At 37.0% G+C, this 21252-nt stretch overlaps 4 protein-coding genes and 1 long non-coding RNA gene across 8 annotated transcripts; 4 read left to right on the forward strand and 1 right to left on the reverse strand.

Moving 5' to 3' along the window:
* Positions 1-750: 750 nt before the first annotated feature.
* Positions 751-1887, forward strand: LOC125205731 (uncharacterized). The gene is made up of 2 exons (XR_007173830.2): positions 751-975; positions 1650-1887. It is a non-coding gene; the product is annotated as an uncharacterized LOC125205731 (long non-coding RNA).
* A 2402-nt stretch (positions 1888-4289) lies between these two features.
* LOC125205728 (lysine histidine transporter 1-like) lies at positions 4290-6733 on the forward strand. The gene is made up of 7 exons (XM_048104817.2): positions 4290-4600; positions 4969-5352; positions 5425-5818; positions 5909-6014; positions 6091-6182; positions 6271-6339; positions 6418-6733. Exons 1-7 carry the CDS (start codon positions 4428-4430, stop codon positions 6514-6516), a joined length of 1317 nt encoding a protein of 438 aa, XP_047960774.1. The 5' UTR covers positions 4290-4427; the 3' UTR covers positions 6517-6733.
* Positions 6734-6813: 80 nt separating this feature from the next.
* Positions 6814-10053, reverse strand: LOC125205729 (3-oxoacyl-[acyl-carrier-protein] reductase 4-like). Of its 3 annotated transcripts, none has more exons than XM_048104819.2 (12): positions 9707-10053; positions 9182-9324; positions 8689-8742; positions 8228-8308; positions 8099-8144; positions 7944-8038; positions 7827-7859; positions 7580-7714; positions 7404-7497; positions 7226-7308; positions 7007-7066; positions 6814-6876 (listed from the first exon to the last, which is right to left on the reverse strand). In XM_048104819.2, the coding sequence occupies exons 1-11, from the start codon at positions 9867-9869 to the stop codon at positions 7034-7036; spliced, it is 960 nt and encodes a 319-aa protein (XP_047960776.1). In that variant the 5' UTR covers positions 9870-10053; the 3' UTR covers positions 6814-6876; positions 7007-7033. The 3 variants fall into 3 exon arrangements, with proteins under 3 accessions (XP_047960776.1, XP_047960775.1, XP_088918105.1); XM_048104818.2 differs by having other exon boundaries at positions 6814-6885; XM_089061979.1 differs by having other exon boundaries at positions 6814-7066.
* A 1183-nt stretch (positions 10054-11236) lies between these two features.
* On the forward strand, positions 11237-16925 carry LOC125207351 (uncharacterized). 2 transcript variants are annotated; one of them, XM_048106647.2, is made up of 7 exons: positions 11237-12192; positions 12323-12431; positions 12693-12813; positions 12904-13548; positions 13981-15385; positions 15479-15688; positions 16231-16925. In XM_048106647.2, the coding sequence occupies exons 1-7, from the start codon at positions 11997-11999 to the stop codon at positions 16653-16655; spliced, it is 3111 nt and encodes a 1036-aa protein (XP_047962604.1). In that variant the 5' UTR covers positions 11237-11996; the 3' UTR covers positions 16656-16925. The 2 variants fall into 2 exon arrangements, with proteins under 2 accessions (XP_047962604.1, XP_047962603.1); XM_048106646.2 differs by having other exon boundaries at positions 13981-15688.
* Positions 16926-19276: 2351 nt separating this feature from the next.
* On the forward strand, positions 19277-21170 carry LOC125207488 (uncharacterized). The gene is made up of 5 exons (XM_048106858.2): positions 19277-19513; positions 19930-20086; positions 20330-20380; positions 20473-20565; positions 20777-21170. Exons 1-5 carry the CDS (start codon positions 19362-19364, stop codon positions 20852-20854), a joined length of 531 nt encoding a protein of 176 aa, XP_047962815.1. The 5' UTR covers positions 19277-19361; the 3' UTR covers positions 20855-21170.
* The last annotated feature ends 82 nt before the right edge of the window (positions 21171-21252 follow it).

Genomic DNA, 21252 nt, shown 5'->3' on the forward strand with positions numbered 1-21252 from the left:
TGCAATCATCTAATTTCATTAGAAAGTGTATGAATATAGGTATAATGCAGATAAATATAAAACTAGTCATATACCTTGACAAATGTGAAAGAAAATAAAAAGGGAATTTCCTAGTAATGACATGTGGTTAGAAACGTGTCTCATAGTTGCTTCGCTTAGTGATTAGTGTATCTTATAAGAAAGTTTAGGGTATTAAATATTTTACTATTAAGGTAGATGGTGAATTAATTTAAAATAGTAGAGTTTCTTTAGAAAAAAAAAAGAGAAGGATGAAAAGAAAACGAGGGATAAAATTCTTCTCAAGGTTAGCAAGCTAAAATTTTGAAGGTGATTGACACTCTTAGTCTTAAATAATTATTGTGGAAGTATATAAGTTAGTCTTAAGGAATTTGTAGGATCATATATGAACATGTGTAGTTGGTAGAATAAATTGTTTAAATGCAATTGGAATAAGATATATGTACACGTATAGTGATTCAAGTAGATATAAAATATAAATAGATTTAATAAGTATTAAATATAAAAATAGTCATGATATAATTTAGTGGTATTAGAAAGAAATTAAATAAAAGAATGAGAATAGTCGATACTTTCATAAGCTATTATTTATACAAATATGTATATTAAGTTACTTTCTTTCTCACAAAGACACATGTAGGCCACGTGTATAATTTTTGAAGTGCTACTTGCGTAAGTCGGTTTATCTAATGCTAGTATGTATAAGTGTTACAATTGTTAATGAAAAAAAAAAGAGAGGAAGGGGGAGGAATATAGAAAGAAAAGAAATGAGAGGAAAGAAAATGGAATTTCTGATATAAAATAGTCTTAGTCTCCTCCTTATACATGCGCACATAAGTAGAATGGAAAAAAGAAACAAGTACTTGGGTAAGTTACAGGATCAATGTTAAACAAGATCAAGTGTTATAGATCGAAAAACAGGAATAAGTGCTCTACCAGATTATCTATTTTAATCAGGTGTGTATAAATCACACTTTTAATTTTACATGTTTTATGTGCTTCTTTGCTAGGTGTTATATAAAGTGAATAATTTGATTATATGATGTGACTCTGATATAATTATGTGTTATTTGATATAAATGGTGGAATATGGTATGGATATGTGAAATGAATTATATGATAGAAATATGTGATTAGTGCAATTGATATGTTTGCACATGATTTTGGAATTATTTGAATCATTGCATTAAAGAGGATCTGTGACAGTCATGTCCTGGGTCTGATGTTAATGGCAATGGACCTACGGGTCATATACAATGACAATGGACCTACGGGTCATATATACAATGGCAATGGACCTTCGGGTCATATATATGTATACAATGGCAATGAGACCTACGGGTCATATATACAATGGCAATGAGACCTACGGGTCATATATATGTACAATGACAATGAGACCTTCGGGTCATGATACAATGGAATTCCGGGCAGATGTCAGGCTTGACTTGTCACAGAATAATAAACTGAACAAAGTGGTATATGCATATGTACATGAAATTGATTCTAACATTTGTTGGTTATTCTTACATATATTAGTTAAAGAATATATTGATATCTGGGGTGCGGAATTAAGGGTAAGATTTATATACACTGAGATGTGGCTCATATAAACCACTAAAATTTTTCAGGAATAAGATATCAGTGAAATTATTCGTTGACATGGGTCGTAAGAACTCCACATGTTATCAAGGTCAGCGGCTGACGCATTTTGGCAACCTTTTCCTGCTCATCATTTTTTGCATGTAGATAAATGTATAATATATAGAGTGGTGAAAGGGTCCCACCATGATTTAGAATGTTTTGAAATATGTATTTGATAAATGTTGGTTTTTGAGCTTATATAATATGTGTGTTTTATTTACTTGACATGTGGATTGTTTATTTTAAATTTTAAATTTATTTTTGGTAAGTCCATAAGTCACGGGGTGTTACATTTTAATAATCTAATATTTATAATGTATGGAGTGTACAAAATATAACCTTCTAATTCATATACACGTGTGCTAGATTTTTATTGAAGTCAAAACATGTTGAATTCTAAAATGCCCTATAAAATTTGTCAAATATGTTTATATGTATTATTATTTTAAAAATCTTATAAAGATATTATTCAATTTCAACATCATGATCTGTCATGACCTATTTTTCTAAATCAATAAACAACAAAACTTATGAAAAGTTATTTTTATTCTAGGTCATATTTTCATTAATAACGTTTGAGTTTAAATTATATTCCAGAAACTCTTATGGTTACGAATTATGAATTTGACGGTTACAAATTTGACCAATTTTTTTATTGTGCATTGAATTGACCAATTAATTTTAACAACTCGATTAATCCGTTGGGCTTGCACGAAACCCGAACGTTTATGATTAGTTTGCAACTTTTGCAACCTGATAAAGTTACATGCTGATTAACCTACAACTCTAATAAGCAGGGACGGATCCAATGCATTGGCAGGTGAGGTATATGCCCCACCTCAAATTTTTCTACATACATATACATATCTATACTTTTTGCTAATTTACTTCATTTATTCAGTAAATGCCGCTTCTTAAATTTTTCAAAATTTTCTCTATATATATTTTTGCCCCTCTTGAGATTATTTTCTGGCTCCGTCCCTGCTAATAAGGTTGATCTGAAATTCGTTGGTTTGACCTTATTGAACTCTCTAAGGGCATGCGCAATAAGGGCACCAATCGATTGCGATTGGCGGCCCTATTGGCGCCTATTGCGTGTATACTGCCGATTGGCGGCCTCCTCCACCCACCCATTTCCCATCCGCGCCCAAAAGTGATCGGCGCCGATAATGCCTTTTTCATTTTTTTTTTATTTTTAATTTTAAATCTTAATTCGTCCTCTATATTAGCCCTTTTTCCCATGTTTATTTCCTACACCCACTTCTCTCTTTTCTCGCACATAATTTTTCTCTCTTCTATCAATTCTCTCTCTCAATTTTGTAATAGGTTCCAATGATAAAGACCCAATCTTGGAATATTTGGATCGAACCATGTTAGAATACGCAATGCGAGTAGAAGAACGTCGTCGGTGAGAGCGGGAGGAGAAGGAGACGGTCCCTAGGCCAATCCGGCGTCCTTGGTCAACCGTGACCATGTCGAGGCTACCCAACGGCTGTACACGGACTACTTCGATATATAAATAAATAAACTTGACTTTTGCAAAGGAAATATTTAGATATTATATAATACAAATATCTTGATATTATGTAGTAATAGAATTATCAAGAATTAGGTATGAAAACATTAGATACTTTAGTAGAATTAACTAGAAATGCTTTAGTAGAGAATTCTAGAATAATTAACGAATGACTATAAATATGGGTGAGTTGTTATTATTTTGCACATTTGAAAAATAAAGTGTTCCTTATATCTACACATATAAATCATATTGTGAGATGAGTTAGTGAAAATAGGACCCTATTACCATTTATAGTTCTTATGTTCGCGGATGGATTAAAATGAAAAATTGAGACTCCTATTCGGATGGGAGGAGTATACTTTATATTTTAACAAATACTATATTCATATGATAAGTTATTCGCACAGTGAGAAATCAAATTATACAAATCAACATTAATTAAATATTCTAATCTAATCTATCAATTTACAGATATTAGATTTACAAATTAACTTTTCATATTTTTTCTATTTTTTTTATAATTTTTTAAAGTACCAAATTTTATTTGAAGGTATCCATATCTTTCGTAGATATGTCGTCGTCTATAAATATATAAAATCTTTTATCATACAGTATATATGTAGAGTAATTAGAGCCGAGTTTGAATAATTTGTGTAGGTAACTAAACTTCTAATAAAATTTTTAAAATTGCCGAATTATGTTTGAACTTAATCTAAAAATATGGATACAATATATGTATATAGATTAATTATAGCCGAGTTTGAATAATTTGGGTAGGTAACTAAACTTCTAATAAATTTTTTAAAATTACCGAATTTTGTTTGAACTTAATCTAAAAAGATATTCACTCCCCTCTATATCTTTCATAGATATCTTTTTGTTGTCGTCTATAAATATATTAAATCAATATATATGTAGACTAATTAGAGCCCAGTTTGAATAATTTGTGTAGGTAAACTTCTAATAAATTTTTTAAAATTTGAACTTAATCTAAAAAGATATTCACTCCCCCTCCATATCTTTCATAGATATCTTTTTGTTGTCTATAAATATATTAAATTCACTCCCCCTCCATATCTTTCATAGATATCTTTTTGTTGTCTATAAATATATTAAATCTTTGATCATAACTATAATATAAATACGCAGAGGTAGCTAGTTCGAAAATCCTAGATTTCCTAGATTGTTTGTTGGTTACGTAGAAAAGAAAAAAATCCTAGATTTTGTTGGTGGTTACGTAGAAAATATGGAGGGTCCGGGAGTGGAAAGAGAGATGACGGAGGAGGAGAAGATCGATGCGTGGCTTCCGATCACCTCTAGCCGGACGGCCAAGTGGTGGTACTCCACCTTCCACAACGTCACCGCCATGGTCGGTGCCGGCGTCCTTAGCCTGCCCTATGCCATGTCCAACATGGGATGGTACTTTTTCACTTTCACATTACTTTTGTTTAATTTTTGTAACTCTTTCTTCTTAAATCTAGTTCATCGTGTTTCAATTTAACTTTGTTGTCAATTTTTGGGTGTATAATTATTTTTAACATTTAGTTTGTGAAATTTTGTTTATTGTTCCAGTTGAATGTTTCATATATCGGAATATAACGCTTTTAAGGTTCAAATTTTGATAAAAAAAATTCTAATAACAATTCATCACACTATAATAACTTTTTCATAGTTATGATTTTTACACGCACCAACTTAGTTTCGCTTCATCGTTTTTCTAAACTTGTCCGTTTTCTAGGGTTTTGTTAGTTAAGGGTCGAGTTTCACGTTCGGTTTTATTTATATAGGGGACCGGGTAGTGTGATCATGGTGCTATCGTGGATCATCACTTTGTACACGCTATGGCAAATGGTGCAGATGCACGAGATGGTTCCGGGCAAACGATTCGACCGGTACCATGAGTTAGGGCAACACGCCTTCGGCGAGAAGCTGGGGCTCTACATCGTGCTACCTCAACAAATAGTAGTGGAAGTTAGCACGTGCATCATCTACATGGTCACCGGCGGCAAGTCTCTGCAGAAATTCCACAACACCGTTTGTCCGAACTGCCACGACATCAAACTCACCTACTTCATCATGATGTTCGCCTCCGTCCAGTTTGTCCTCTCCTTTCTCCCCAACTTCAACTCCATCTCCGCAGTCTCCCTAGCTGCCGCTGTCATGTCCCTTGTGTAAGTTAACTTGTCTGCAAAACACTTTCTCCGTCTTCCATAAATTGTCTCATTTCACTTTTATCATCTCAGTTATTCCACAATCGCTTGGACCACGTCTCTGGCGAAGGGGGCGCCACAGCATGTGTCGTACGCGTTGAGGGGGAAGAACCCAATGGAGAATACTTTTAACTTCTTCAATGCGCTAGGTGACATCGCCTTCGCCTTTGCTGGCCACAACGTGGTGCTAGAGATTCAGGCGACCATCCCATCCACGCCGGAGAAACCGTCCAAGAAGCCAATGTGGAAGGGGGTGATCCTGGCCTATTTCGTGGTGTTCTTATGCTATTTCCCGGTTGCATTTTTAGGGTATTACGTATTTGGAGACACAGTCGATGACAACATTTTGATAACACTCGAGAAGCCTGCGTGGCTCATTGCATCTGCCAACATGTTTGTTTTCATCCATGTTGTCGGAGGCTACCAGGTTACATCTCCTTAAAAATTACCAACTATTGTATTTATTTATACTCCTTAATGGGACTCTTGAAATTTGATTGATGTTTTATATGTGTAGATATATGCAATGCCTGTTTTTGATATGATGGAGACTTTGTTGGTGAAGCAATTGAAGTTTAAGCCTTCGGGGGTACTACGTTTCACCACTCGTATGCTATATGTTGGTAAGGCTTCAATCTAAGAGATTTTTGTATTTGTATTTTTATTTGTTTGTATTTTAATATTGGTGAATTTTTGCAGGCATAACCATGTTCATAGGCATGACGTTCCCCTTCTTTGGTGGTTTGCTTGGATTCTTTGGTGGATTTGCTTTGGCCCCAACAACATACTTTGTGAGTATAAGACACCATACATTTTGAGAAAATAAAATTGAAATACAAGGCATTCAAGTTCACACCATACTGTTTTTTCTGTTTGCAGCTTCCTTGCATCATCTGGCTCATTTTGAAGAAGCCCACGAGGTTTAGCTTCTCTTGGTTGATCAATTGGGTAAGTTTTAAATTGAATATTATGATGATTTCTCACTTATTGATGGTTAATTGGTCTCACTTTTGTTGACTGTTTCAGATATTCATTGTGATTGGAGTTACACTGATGATTTTGGCACCAATTGGAGGGCTGAGGAACATAATTCTCTCTGCCAAAACTTACAAATTCTACCAATGATTTTTCAAGATCGAAAATAGTTTCTTGAACTTAAGAATTTTTCAGATACTTTATTTAGTTTTGCTCATAGTTAGGTTGAGCTTCCAGCCCTAGCATTTTATTGACTAGAACAGCATTTGTTAAGCTTAACTTATCATTTTTTGCATTTCTTTGGTATAGCTTTGTTGTTGATGATGAATATTTCAAATTATTCTTAATGATTTCCCAAGTTATTTTTCGTTTGAGTTGCATTATATTCGACGAATAGTATAATAAGACGTTATTTCGACTACTAACTTCAATAGCAAAAATCAAACATGACGATTCGAAACTTTGCCTATATCTTTCAAATCGGTTTAGTTCAAAAGCAGTGAGCTTCTCCTGCATAAGCTAAAAAGACGTGTTCATAATCATCATCAATTTGTTTAAAAAGGGAGGAGAATGAAGAGCGTATTAGCAACCAATAATTTATTAATAGAACTACTCAGAGCACAACAAACAGTATCCAAACCTGCTGTGGGAGAAATGAAGTTCAACATCACATGGCCACTCCTCCATTAATGGATAGTACCTGTAAGATATAATTGAAAGTTAAAAGAGAGAGTGCTCGAATTCAAATCATATGTATAAAGCTTCGTTCAATAATAAAGTTGTCAAACTCGCGGCCTGGGGCAAAGGGCTGAAAATTTGTATGTTTAATAGAGATTAGTAAGCAGACATGTTAAGTTACCTGTCCGGTGATGTAAGCTGCTGCGGGGTTAAGTGCCAAGAACTCCACTAGCCCAGCAACTTCTTCTGGTTGGCCGTAGCGTCCTAGATTCAGGAGCATGGTGAGCTTTCATTTCTGTGCCAAAATATGGCCAGAGAGATGAATGATCTCAATTATGATCAGAAGAGTGCTCGCTTACCCAATGGGATGGCCTCTTGTATCTTCTTCTCGAAATCTTCTGCAAGCTTAGAAGTCATGTCGGAGGCTATGAATCCGGGAGCAACTGCATTTACCTGAAGTGGGAAGCATCTATAAAATTTTTGAAAGTTTAGGAATTCGGAAAGTTGGCTATGTAAGTAAGTCCTGCAAACTCACAGTGATGTTTCTGCTAGAGTACTCTTTGGCGACTGTCTTTGTGAATCCAATTACTCCTGCTTTAGCCGCGCTATAATTGGCTTGCCCAACATTTCCAACAAGACCAACAACAGACGAGATATTAATAATTCTTCCCTGCAGAGTAGGAAAGTAAGGAGAAGGTCTAACGCTCCACATGTTTAGTGAACTATGGCCAGGGCTGATTAGCAAACAAAGTGAGAGGAACAAGGAGAAGAAATATGCTTACTTTTCTCTTCCTCATCATTACTTTAGCAGCAGCCTGCATAAAATTAAAATCCTAGGAATTAATTGCATGGATTTTGGAGTTAATCCTTGTGGTATACGGAGTATTTAAGAAGCCAACCTGCGTGCAGAGGAAAACTCCAGTGAGATTTAGATCAATGACCTCCTGCCACTGAGATTTCTTCATTCTCATCAATAATGTGTCTCTCGTTATACCTGAAACCTTGAAAATAAATCTAATGGTAGATTTGAAGACATAATAAGTATTTTTTCTACCTGCATTATTGATCATAACATCTATTGTTCCCCATGTATCAATTGCCTGCAAATTGCCAATATCACATAACTGAGGCAATGCTATATGCTCATAAGAAAACAACCAGCGCGACTAGACAAATCTCTCACAGTTTTAATCATAGACTCCACATCTGCTTCTTTTGAAACATCTCCACCAAAAGTAAGAGCCTGCCCACCAGATGCTTCTATCTGCAAGAAATAAACTAATATAAAATTCTAGTATTACGCAGACCAAAGGATATCAGCAGGTTTCAAAGCATGTGAACAAAAGGGGTGGAAATAAAGTTCTTATGGTATATCAACAACCCAAACTCGATCTAAAAAGTTGAGATGATAGTAAAAAGCAATAAATATATCATACATGGAAATAGTTTTAAATCATGGTAATGTCTTAGTTCTTTCCAGCAATAGCTCAAACAAAATACAGAGTCCAAATAAGCTAATATCAATTTCTCGGAGATTTAAGGGTTTCAGGAAGGAGATAATCATAATCCTGACAGTTTACATCTGAACATTGTTCACAGGTTTTCATCATTTAAATATACAGAATGCCTTATTTTTACCATTACCTCTTTGCAAACTTCTTCTGCCTCCTTGGATGACCTCGCATAATTAACCAGAACCTGCAGCAATTAATCGACAGTCAATTTGAGGGCACCGGTGACTCAACAGTCAACACACATGACTTTGTTTTGTTCTAGTTACCATCAACAATTAGTGTTTTAGCATTGGTTAAGCAGGTTTGATCCTCTAGTCATTACAACGTGTGATTAATACTACAAGCATCATTCCAGCAACCATTTGATGGACATTAAAAACAGATATCAATCACACCCCACGTCTTTCAACCAAAGTTTAAGCTAGCATACAGCATTGTCATTTGAAAGATGACATCCCAACTTTCGTGCTTGATAATCAATATCATTTATCATTATGATTAAGTTTGCCTTAATTCCAGTTTATTTAATTTCACTTGCAACATACAGTTTGCGAATTCATTAACCATTAATCCAATAATAAAAACAGCCAACCTAAACCAAAAAATAACTCAAAGAAAGCAACCTTGCAACCAGATTTCCCCAAAGCCAGAGCAATTGCCTTGCCAATGCCTCTGGATGCTCCCGTGACAACTACAACAGGAGATTCCACATTCTGTGCTGCTTCAGTTCCAATATTTTCAATTGTTGAAGCTGCTGCCCTTATGCCTGCAACACGCAGTCCATTAAAATGATACCTCCTCTTTACGCTGTTGTCTAGTGATGCATTAAATTACATACTGTGAAGTCGCTATCCGTAAACACATAGGTTTGAAAATCCAATTAGTCTGTCTACAACAAAATGAATAGTGCTCCCTGAACGATACAACATACAAACAAAATCCATGGTTACGAACTTACATACATACACAGAAGAAACAGAGTTCTGTCAATGTTACTACGAGTTAAGTTAAGTCTACATCTCCGAAATCGAGAGCATATTATAATAGTAACACGTCGATATATGTGCAATAGACATCGGATCATGTGCCTCGTAAGATTGATTAGCATAACAAAGCCTGAAAAAAAGCTATTCGACATTTCATAATACCCGACGAGAAGGATCTAGCGGATCGGTGCTGAAATTTGAGAGAATCGGGGAACTTCACTGGAGACGGCGACGATACATCCCGGAAATTGGCTAGTTTCTTCAGTGAAACTCCGGCGGACTTGAAAACGGCGACGGCCGATCCAGCCACGGCAGCAGCATCCATCTCCGGAGAGCTCCGAGGAAGCTGGAAATGGAGAAGACGGAGAGATATTCGCCACCGGCGAAATGAGACGTCGGAGTGATTTTGCGGTGGCAGTGTCAGTTTCAGAGACTCAGAGTCGAGTGGCCGCTGAATTCAACGCTTCTTTGTTAGGTGGAATAATTGTTCCGGTTTGGATAATTGTGAATTTGTGATTTATTAGTAAAATAATTATCCTTTCCTCCTGAACCTGTCCTTGAACATTAATATTCTAAATAAAGTTAAAAATAATTCTGATTATTTACCAAAAAATGAAAGTTGCGTAACTTTTTTAACACCTTTTATTAATTTTAATAATATTTTTAATACTATAATTCTAAATTTACGTCACACTTCACACAGATTTAACGAGTTCATCATTTGAGCATGAATGACAAACATGAGCTTAGTTGATGATTTTAAATTTTTTGGAGTTTGGTATTAAGACAACTTGATTAAATAATTTATAGAGAAAACTGAAATATAAAACCTATATTGATTTCATTAAGCAAATCAAACTGAAATATAAAACCTATATTCGAGATAGTTTATTTCTGAACAAGTAATTTATTTAATTATTTCATGTGTGGTGTGTCAAATACTACTATCTCCATAAACTAATGAATTGTGGAGGTAGTTATTCTTCAATTAATAGTGATCATCAATCTTTTAGTTTGTTCATTTATCACCAAATTAAACTTGAGTGGAACACTTAGCTAATTAAACTTTATTTTGCTGATAGCAAAATCCCATCAAAAAGCAATAATTACCATTTACCACTTATGAAGGAGAAAGTCTACTGGTTTATCCATTACGATCGGATATTAATTTACATTTATGCATCTCATTACCTACCAATTATGACATGGCTATGCATCTCCTGTAATTATTTTATGATGTGTTAAATCACTATTACATCCATTTTTTTTTAATTTTTAACAAACTCAATTAAAACTTTATGATTAAAATTGAGTGTTTAGAAGCAAAATGGAAAGAAAAAAAGAGAGGAGAAAATAGAAGAAAGTAAGGATAGCAAAAGAATAAAATACGAGTAGTAAATTTTTTACTAAAAATGAAATACTACTAGTAATTACTACTTAATTAATTATGATGGGACGAAGAATTAAAATTTTCATTTTAAACGTGCAATTGGTGCACTATGTGTTCTATTAAAATATTACTAGTACAATCTAAAATTTATAGGTATATCAACATAATTTCTTGAGTAGGACAAGAGATAAGAAAAACAAAACAAAGTAAAGAAGAGTGAAAAAATAAGAAAATGAGTTTTTACAGTAAGAAAGAAACAAAAAGAAGAGAAGCTAGCACAGTGGTGCAGTAAACGAAGCTAAAGAGCATCGCCATTGTAATCTATAAATGTGGTTTCCAGTTAATAATAACGGAAAGTAAAATAATTTCGTCTTCCTTCTTCGCATTCTACTCTTCCACCTTGCTGCTGCGGTGAAGTTGGCGGCGGCGGCGGCGGTGTTGCTGCTCCATATTTCACTTTTCTCTTCACGTGAAAATTAGTTGCACCTATTTTTTCCCTTAGTTTTAACTTTTAGCTGAAGGTTCTAGGGTTCTGCTTTTGGGTTGCACTTTAATCGCAACTGATTTTGGAAGTATTTTGATCCAGACAGTTCTCCGCAGATCTAGTTCATTTTGCTGAGCGTAATTTTGAGAGGTTCGAGGGTTTTGGGGGTTTTGAGGTAGATAATTGTGAATGACATTTGTTTACGTGTAAATGAGTTTGTTTACACTTAGGAGTTGCTCGAATTTTGTGCAGGAGTTGAAGGTTACGTAATTGTTTTAGGTGCTGTTTGAGAGCTGTGGATATTTGAGTACATTGTTTTGAACTAAGGTGATAGTTCGGAGTTAGGGATTTAGCATTGTCACAGAATTTTGGGTGGTTTGTGTGAAGAGTGAATTTGATTCATTTCCTTGGCTGCAATGCAAAAGTGGAGAGGTTTTCGGTTGTTTATTGAGTAAGGGAGGGAGATTGTGTAATATGCATAAGAAATCAGGATCATCTGGTGTAATTTTTTCATGATTTTCAGCTCGGGTGGTTTAGTGGAGGTGTTTGATTGAATTTATTGGTTGAGGTTTTAAAAAATGCCTCCTTCTCCGGTGATGAGAGTTTCACCTGGGAGGGGGCTGAAGGCTGAGAATCACAGGAGAGGGCGTAGCCTCGAGAGTGGGATTGTTTATCGACACAAGGAAGATGATCTTGCTCTGTTCAATGATGTGCGGAACAAAGAAAGAGACTGTTTCTTGCTTCAGTCGAATGACAACTTTGACGACTTCTTTAGTAAATTCTTGACACCCCCATTATGTGCTAGTAGATTTACTTGAGATACATTAGTTATGCTTTTGGCATGTCTCCTTTAAGTTTTTATGCTGTTTCACTTACAGTTTGCGTTTGTTTATGGAATTGGCAGCAACAAAGTTGAGAGACATATCAGTTCATAAGCTTGAAGGATCCACTCCTGCTCGAGGAGAGAGTAGTGACCTGCTCAGTGCAGAGCGAGATAAAAATGACTATGATTGGTCAGTCGTTTTGCTATCCTTAGGAAGTAGTCCTTTATGACTTATGTTCAGTTTCTTTAATGTATTTTTGGAACTGGTTATAGTTTTGGTGATATCAGGAATGAATAGATGTGCAACCATAGCTATATTTTCTCATTAATCCAGCATCTGAAACAAAACTTTTTCTTCCTGTGTGACTGTGGAGGTTGATTGTGATTTAATAACTTGCTGGATTTAGTATATTGGACTTATTTGTTCTTAATATGCTGTCATTGATAATAGGTTGATAACCCCTCCAGAAACACCTCTCTTTCGTTCTCTGAATGATGAGGTGCAACCAGTTAAACCTGCACCTAGGGGCAGGCCAAGGAGTCAACCTGTTTCAGTCTCACGATCACCTACGGTAACTTTACAACCAGTCTCATGATTCATGTTCTCCTAGTCCTAATCTGTATTTGTCTTAAAATGATTTTAAATTGTCTTTGATGTTTAGATGGAAAAAGATTACAGAAGTGGTAGAGGCAAAGCAAGTCCTCATCGCCTCAGCCCATCACCACGGTCTGGAAATAGTACATTGCAATCTCGAGGCAGGCCATTTTCTGCCTCTTGTTCAAGCCCACCTCCTACCATGCAGCATCCTTCACCAGCTAGGAGATCATCTCCTTCACCAACTAAACAAACATCTGGTCCAAGGTCTAGTTCGCCAACACCTAGGAGAATAAGTACTGGTTCTACTGGTGCTTCTTCCCCATCAAGAGTGAGAGGTTCCTCCCCAATCAAGACGAGTCAGGGGAACTCTGTTTCACCAAAAATAAAGGCGTGGCAGGCTAACATTCCTGGATTTTCCTCAGAGGTGCCTCCTAATCTTTGTACCTCACTGGCAGATAGGCCAGCTTCTCATGTCAGAAGTTCCTCGCCAGCATCTAGAAATAGCTCCAGGTATGGCAGGCAATCAATGTCTCCGGTTGCCTCCAGGAGTGTTGCTTCATCGCACAGCCATGACCAGGATCAATTTAGTCGCTACAGCAAAGATTCAGTTGCATCGTCTGGTGACAATGCCACCAACTTTTCCAGAAAACCGTCACAAAATTTAGCAAGTTCTGCTCCTAAAAGATCCTTTGATTTGGTCAGCCAACTGGTAGGCACCTTTCTCATTTTAGTTCTATTAAGTTATTTCTTTATATGTGGAAACTATTTCTGCACTTCTATCATTGGTCTTGCATGTGTTCATGCTTTGATTATTTTTTAAATGGTTTATCTTGAGCATCTATTATTTTCTACAAGTTGGTATTTGATTTCCCACTTTCTATGTGACGCCACTCAAATTTTTAGTAACCCTGTCACTTTTAGTTGAACCAATAAAATCTCGACTTAGCTTTTGATAATACTCTGGAGTAGATATATGAGAAAACAGTGTGCCTTTGAGTTTGATAATTGGGGTTAAGCAAATGGAAGAATAACTAGTTCTGTTCTGGCCACTGCAGTATTATCTGTTAGGTTCCAGAAAGTGCTGCTGAAACTGCATTAGTAGTGTTTTGATGTATCCTTGCTTATCCATTACCATGTGCAGGATCGCAAGGGCCCTCACAATATGTTCAGGCCTCTGTTGTCCAGTGTTCCCAGTTCGACATTCCATGCAGGAAAAGTAATTGCACATCAACGTTGTCTGATGTCCAGAAATTCTTCCATGACAACTAGCAGCAGTGCTAGTTATGATCAAGCTGCAAGTGGTGCCCATGACCCTGAAGGTATTGAGCTAAATCGGGACGATGTAACGAGTGACTGTGTGAGGGGAAACCACCCAGTTATGGATGATGAATTATTTGTCATGGAGCATGCTGATGATATAAATGAAGATATTGAGAATAGAATCATGGATGACTCACCTAGAAGTCAGCATCGTGAAAATGATGCCCCACCTTTAGGCGTTTCTACATTGAATGTTGGAAGCAGCAATGAATTTGATTGTTTGGATGCTAACAGCGCCCCAGATACTGTAAGATGCTCAAAGTGTGGTCACGTGTTCCGCTCAGCTGAAGTGAAGGAAGAAGATCGGCAACTTTGTCTGGAGTGCAAATGTTTGGAAGTGCGTTCAACTATTATGGATCTGGATCCATCAAACATGGTGATGGTTGGTCAGAACAATACTTGGGAAGATGTTCAAATTATAGAACATGGATCACAAGAGGTTTTAGACCAACTTATGTGCAATGGTCTGACAAAGAAATATAATCTTGACACTCAAATTTCGTACAGTGGCTCAAGTCAGAGTTTTTGTGTAGAGCTGTTTGAGGAAGGGGAGCCTACTTTAGCTAGCGAGAAAGTGATAGAGCAGCTGATAAGTGGCCACAAGGGTTATGAGGTTAACTCAAGCTCAAGGCTTAATGTTTCAGATGGTGCAGGAATATCTTTGTTGCTGAAGAGATCAAGCAGTGCTGAAAGGCATGTTGTCCAAAGCAGGAGCTTCACTGCAAGTACCATCAGCTGCGATGATTTCTCCTATGTACCAGAGAGTTTAAATAGCATGAGGAGCTCCACTGGGGTCACCAGTGTTTCAGTATCATCGTCAATTGATCTGGGGTCCTCTAGGCAGGCAGAATTTCGTAATTCTTGGCAATCAAGTGGTCATAAATCAGATACTGAAAATTTTCGATATGAGTTGCCTTCCAAGTTCAAAAGGTCTGTCTCATCCGCATCAAGTGCTTCGGGCCATATATCTCAGGTCCGAAGTTCAACACCAGGTTGTCATCAAGATAATTTTGAGGAAACACGCTTAGATCCCCGTGAACAGTCAGTGGCTTCTGAATTCACAGAAGCAGAAAGCACTTGCAGTAATATTGAAAGCAACATTGTCTTAGAAGCCGCCACAGAACTGCCAAGCTGTTTGATGGATGACCATTCAGGAGAAACTTCAGTCAATTCAGCATTAACTTCTCAAGAGCCAAGGCCACATGAGAACAGGGACAACTCTATGGGTAATTCCCATTACCTGTCAATTACGGAAACTTCATCCGCACAGTTGCGGACCTCTAATCAAGTGGATGATGCCTCACCAATTTCATGTGCAGATATGGTGGGTGCTGCAGAATTTCTCAATCCAAATTCTTTTAACGCAATATCGGAAAATGAAATAGGGAACGGTGATTCTGCATATTACGGTTCACATTCCAATGTTGATTCCCCTAAATCAAAAGGCTGCACTGGTGTCCAAGATGCTAGTGCTGTAAAAGTATCTTCCAAGGAATTTGAAATTTCACATCAAGCACACATTGCTCTGGGTACGTACTTACCAGCTGGTTCCTTTATTTTTTATGTGTTCGTTCCTCTTTATTCAATCACTGTGGCGAACGTAGAACCGTAATGTGCAAATTTTATTGATTCTCAGCTGCTTTCCTGATAAAATTGAGCAGGTGGAATTTTTCCATGTGGATATGTCTGCTTTCTTACATGTTTGTGCATCCAAAGTGAAAAACATGCAGTTGATGCATTATGTATTCAAATTTATAATTTTATGTGGTTAGGTGGTAAATATTTTGTTTCGGTCGATCCATCCCTAATTATCTAGGATCGACTGATTCCTCTCAAGCATTTAATAGAGATTTCTTGGAAATGAACAAATAATCAGATTCATATTCCTCAATGCTTCTTATTATTCGTTTAATCAGGAACACTTTATGATCTTAGCTTCACATGTATCTCGCTTTCTTCATTTCCTCATCCCATTAGAACGTTGTCAAGTCGTTCTTAAGTAGTATGAATCGACCTGACTTCTTTCTGTACACTCATGGTTTTGACCTATAAACTTCGTTTGTAATCGCAGAAGAATCACATTCTATCTTGGAAGACACAAGTCAGGCAAAGGCTAAAACCCTGACTCTGGAAGAAGCAGCAGACGCTATCCTCTTTTGCAGTTCCATAATCCACAATCTGGCTTACGAAGCTGCAAATATCGCAATAGATAGAGAGGCTTTATCTGGGGAAGCTCCGCGACCAGCAGTAATGCTGCTTGGAAAATCCAACTTTGAAAGAAGGGATGCACGTCCTATAAAACGTGGTTTCAGGTCTCAGAAAGCTCGAAAACAGAGCCTGGAGGCGGAAACGGCACCTTCATCCTGCAACGCTGAATCTGACGAGAAGTCTAGTCCATGCACCGTTGGCGTTTCTGACGATGGAGCTCCTTATAATGGCGACAGCATGAAGCCTCCTCCGAAGCTAGAATCCAAGTGCAATTGCTTGATCATGTAAGTTTTCTCGGGCACTTACGATGATCGACTTGCGTGGGTAGTTCTGTGTAGCAATTTGAGTTCTCGCAGGAAAATATATGATTGTGCTTGCATAGTATTTTGTTGGTAACCATTTGTTTTGTAGTACAGTAAGAAATACATGATGTTATAGAATCCTTGTAAAGTTGTAATTCTTCTTTGAGTTAATTGCTGTTGAAGCAATTTGTGCTCATTGACTGTTAATACTGCTGCCATTACCATAGTTTTGTAAGGTCTATTGGTTTCTTTGCTATTTCTTTGATTTGAAAGCAAGTACTTAAATTGTATGAATCTCCCAGTTTCTGTTAGAAATAAATTGCCATTGTTACAGTCTCATATTTTTTAAGACGGTTTTCATATGATGAAATTGTAGGAGTATAGTTTATTGTCAAAATTTTGAAGCATTTTCTTAAAACTCGATGGTCGTTCTATAGTTTTCAAAAACTTCAATCTTTGCAGCAAGTTTCAATTGTCACATAATTCAGAATTCGGCATTGGAATGGAAAGTTACAGTTATTTAAATAACACTAGATTCGATTTATAAAATTTTAAAAAATTAAAAAAAAAAAAAAATAGTAGCATTTCCTTGGAAAAATTGGACCATAAAATATGTTTTTTTTACCTGAGATTTAAGAAAATAATATTTAAAAAGTTAAATGGACAAAAAATAAAATAGAGAAATAAGAAAAGATAAATATATTATTTTTGTTTTGGAAAATAGCTCAATTCAGGTGCGATGTCCTAAAACGAAAAGGATCACTTATAAAGGATCATAGGAAAGATTTGCTTTTTGATCCTTCGATGTCGGCTCTTCCTATCATTGTGAAGCAGAATTCACCAAGTGTTGGATTGTTCACCCACCAATAGGGAACGTGAGCTGAGTTTAGACTGTCAAACTTATTCAATAATAGGAAGTACTATAACTCATTCGAATAGCATACTATTTCTTTTTTAAAAAAAAAATACTCCCCCGTCCCACAATAATTGTCACACTTTTTCATTTCAATCTTCATTCTCATTTTATTAAAAGATCAATATAAAAAAATAGGTCTCACGTTTTTTTAACTTTTCCAACTTTTTTACATTTTTTTAAATTCATATTCACGATAAGATAAGAGTGACGGTAGGACAGAGAAGTAAAAATTTACTCTCTTGTTTTTTAAAAATGCATCTCTTTTATAGGACTAGTAAAAATGTAAAATAGTACTCCTACATCGGTCATGAAAAATAATCATAGTTTTCTATTTTAGTGTATCTACATAAATTAGTCTATGGAGTATCTAATTATTGCAAGTTCATCTCTATAAGAAAAGTATGGAAAAGAAATTGTTTAGTTGACCGTTTCACATGTTAGCACTCCCAATGGAGTTCCCTTATTTCTCCCTTATTTCTCCCTAACTCCTGCCACATCAGCGCCACATCAGCATCACATTTTATCCCCAGTTTTTAGCCAACCCCTACAATGGTTTCTCCCTTATTTCTCCCTTATTTCTCCCTAACTCAACATTTCATTTTTACATCATCACTAATTTAATTGTTTTATTTTTATATATAATAAAGCTAGCTTATTTAATTTATAAAGATAAATCAAATAAATAGTAATAAAGTTCGTTGTATTAAACACGGGTACACATTACAACGAAGAAAATTAAAAAAAAAAAAAGTACACGAATGGAAATAAAAAATCAAAAAAAAAATTCAAAGAAAAAAAAATTCAAGGGCGGTGGGCGCGGTTTCTATTTGCCCACAATTCTTCGATGATATCGTGTTGTAGTGCTTGATGGGCCTCCTTCTGGTGTATGTCCATGAACGCCTGGAACCGTTCATGTTCGTTGTGCGGTACACCCTGGCGGGCGGACTCGGTTGAGACACCGTGACTCGATGATGCAACACTTGGGTCGTTGGTGACGTCGAGGACGCCTTCGTGTTCATCTTCGATGATCATGTTATGCATGATGATGCACGCATACATGATATCGGCAATATCCCCCTGGTAGAAAAAGCGCGTCGGACCCTTTACCAGTGCAAATCGCGATTGGAGCACCCCAAATGCCCTCTCCACATCCTTGCGCGCAGACTCTTGCGCTCGGGCAAAATACCTTCTTCTATCTCCGAGTGGGCATCTGATCGTCTTCAGAAACACGGGCCATTGGCGAAACCCGCTACATCCCATCCGGTGGGAGCGGGAGGTACCTCTTCTTCGGAAGAAGAATGTGATATTTCCTCGTCGGACTGAGCACGAGACGATGAATCAGAACTCATTTAATAAAGATGGAGAGAAAAAAGATTGAAAATTTGTGTGAATGAAGTTTGTGGGTGATGAATGGAGGAAGAGGATGAAATATTTATAGGGGTGGGATAAAATAGCCGTTCGGCCAAAAAAAAAAAAAAAAATTTTAAAAATCGCCGATTATCGCCGAGCGTCGCCCACAGTGGCCGGCGATCGCTCGGCGATAATCCGGCGATAAATCGCCACTCGGCGAAGCAACGGTAACATTATCGCCGAATTATCGCCGACTTCGCCACAATGGCCGGCGATAATTCGGCGATAATCGGCGATTTATCGCCGAGAATTCGCCACCTCCATTGGGAGTGCTCTTAGCGACATAACGCTGACGCTCCGACCTTTTCTTCACTTAGTGAGCTTCCCTCTCCAAACATCGAAAGCAGAAGAAACGGAGATTTTAGTATGGACGAAGGAGGGGGATCAGTTAATTCAACTGCGACGCCCACAGGAACGGAGCCGTCGTATCCTTCGAATTCCATTTTTTCCAACTATCCATTGTTATCAGCTCTTTTCGCCTTCGCGATTGCGCAGTCATTGAAGCTTTTCTCCACATGGTATACTAACTTCCCCATTCCCCAATTTTACTGCTGTTCTTACCGTTTTCCGATCAAACCTCCGATTCTATTTTTCATAAATTGTTGAATTTATGTTAAATGAAATGATTAGGAATTTGGTGCTAATGGAAATGATATGGGGGAAAATGTTAATTCAAATAAAAATTGACAGAATTCGTTGAAATTGTTTGTTTAATTACCAGAATTTAGGGGGGAATACATACTAGTGCTCAACTGTTAGAGCATTCAGTGATCATATTTGCTGAATAAGATTGTGCCCTAATTTCACTTGTATTATTGGGTGATTATATGCATGAATGTGTATGAATAAGATGCTAGAACTAGGAAGGATCGGGCACATAGCCTACGAGACACGTTCTAGCTATAATAGTCTTACGACCGTAGTAGTCCTCCAGGTACAAGGAAAACAATTGGGATCTCAAGCAACTTGTTGGCTCTGGGGGCATGCCCTCGTCTCATTCAGCCACCGTTGCTGCTCTTGCAGTGGCCGTCGGTTTTCAACAGGGTTATGGAGGATCACAATTTGGCCTTGCACTTATCTTGGCACTTGTGGTATGAGTTTGATCCCTACTTTTCTTTAATCTCATAAACACCATTATCCTGTTCTGTTAATCAGTACAAAAGATGCTGTATGATTTAGGATCCATTATTGTGCTTTTGTCATCTTTTTTCCTTCTACAAATATATATTCAGCATAAATTAAGATCACGAATCTTAGTACTTGTCATACCTTACACTTTGCATCAATTTACTTATTGTTTTATACGTATTCTCACGTGGTGAGGCCTGTGGTAGGTGATGTACGACGCCACTGGAGTAAGATTGCACGCTGGGCGCCAAGCAGAGGTTTGTTCCTAGCTTCGTCTCCACTGTCTTCGCATCTTTCCTAAAATTAAACGTATATGATTTAATGCCTTTGTATTTTTGGGAAACATTAGGTTTTGAATCAAATTATATACGAGCTTCCATCTGAACACCCTCTTGCTGAGAGCAGGCCCTTACGCGAGCTTCTTGGCCACACTCCTCCTCAAGTTCGACTCTACTCCTTCCTCATTAATTTTGAGCAATGCAAGACACCACATTGTTCCTATCCATTCATCATAGTTACATTTCACAAACTACCATGAAAAAAAATTCCAACCTTTGCTGGCAAATGTGCATAGTTGATACTTAGTTACTACAAAACATTAAATACAAATATTCCATCCAATAATCGCTTTAGTTTTTATTTTTTTGCTGCAGGTTGTTGCTGGTGCGGCGCTGGGATTGGTGACAGCAGCTACAGGCCATTTCCTCTTCAACTATGGCACCCGAGCTTGATGATTCTTGAATGCAATCTCATCTGGTCAAGCCCTAGGGGCTAGGAACCCTTTCAAGACGACGACACTGCCTCAACCAACGAAGGCGTGGTGCATCAGACTCATCTGCTATTTCTCTGAACGACGATTATAGTACTATTAGGTTTTAAAAGTGCATTTTCTTGATTTCCAATTTATGAAGAAATGTGAATATCAGAGTTGGCTGTAGGGAGAAAGCTACCATTGTTACAGAACATGCCATAATCCAGTGATTGAAAATAGCACATTGTGGATCATATTTTTTATACTAAAAAACAGGTCATTCTTGAGTACTATCATTTTCCCTCTCTCTCAAATAAAACAACACAACCTATCATGTTTTGTATCCTCAACTTTCAACATTTTTCTAAACAAAATTTG

The sequence above is a fragment of the Salvia hispanica genome, chromosome 6 (assembly GCF_029641045.1).
Source record: "Salvia hispanica isolate PSC_SH4W2 chromosome 6, Shi_PSC_v1, whole genome shotgun sequence".
Classification (NCBI taxonomy): Eukaryota; Viridiplantae; Streptophyta; class Magnoliopsida; order Lamiales; family Lamiaceae; genus Salvia; species Salvia hispanica.

What these genes read in the sequence shown, in the direction of transcription:
- LOC125205728 (XM_048104817.2), top strand. Translation starts at nt 4,428, where the DNA reads ATGGAGGGTCCGGGAGTGGAAAGAGAGATGACGGAGGAGGAGAAGATC. An exon ending in GCCATGTCCAACATGGGATG is followed by an intron (nt 4,601 to 4,968) that starts GTACTTTTTCAC and finishes TTATTTATATAG; the next exon opens with GGGACCGGGTAGTGTGATCA. An exon ending in CACTCGTATGCTATATGTTG is followed by an intron (nt 6,015 to 6,090) that starts GTAAGGCTTCAA and finishes GAATTTTTGCAG; the next exon opens with GCATAACCATGTTCATAGGC.
- LOC125205729 (XM_048104819.2), bottom strand. Translation starts at nt 9,869, where the DNA reads ATGGATGCTGCTGCCGTGGCTGGATCGGCCGTCGCCGTTTTCAAGTCC. An exon ending in TGGGGAAATCTGGTTGCAAG is followed by an intron (nt 8,743 to 9,181) that starts GTTGCTTTCTTT and finishes TAATTGCTGCAG; the next exon opens with GTTCTGGTTAATTATGCGAG. An exon ending in TGTTATGATCAATAATGCAG is followed by an intron (nt 8,039 to 8,098) that starts GTAGAAAAAATA and finishes TCAAGGTTTCAG; the next exon opens with GTATAACGAGAGACACATTA.
- LOC125207351 (XM_048106646.2), top strand. Translation starts at nt 11,997, where the DNA reads ATGCCTCCTTCTCCGGTGATGAGAGTTTCACCTGGGAGGGGGCTGAAG. An exon ending in CAGTCTCACGATCACCTACG is followed by an intron (nt 12,814 to 12,903) that starts GTAACTTTACAA and finishes TTTGATGTTTAG; the next exon opens with ATGGAAAAAGATTACAGAAG. An exon ending in TTGATTTGGTCAGCCAACTG is followed by an intron (nt 13,549 to 13,980) that starts GTAGGCACCTTT and finishes TACCATGTGCAG; the next exon opens with GATCGCAAGGGCCCTCACAA.
- LOC125207488 (XM_048106858.2), top strand. Translation starts at nt 19,362, where the DNA reads ATGGACGAAGGAGGGGGATCAGTTAATTCAACTGCGACGCCCACAGGA. An exon ending in CACTTATCTTGGCACTTGTG is followed by an intron (nt 20,087 to 20,329) that starts GTATGAGTTTGA and finishes GGCCTGTGGTAG; the next exon opens with GTGATGTACGACGCCACTGG. An exon ending in TTGGCCACACTCCTCCTCAA is followed by an intron (nt 20,566 to 20,776) that starts GTTCGACTCTAC and finishes TTTTTGCTGCAG; the next exon opens with GTTGTTGCTGGTGCGGCGCT.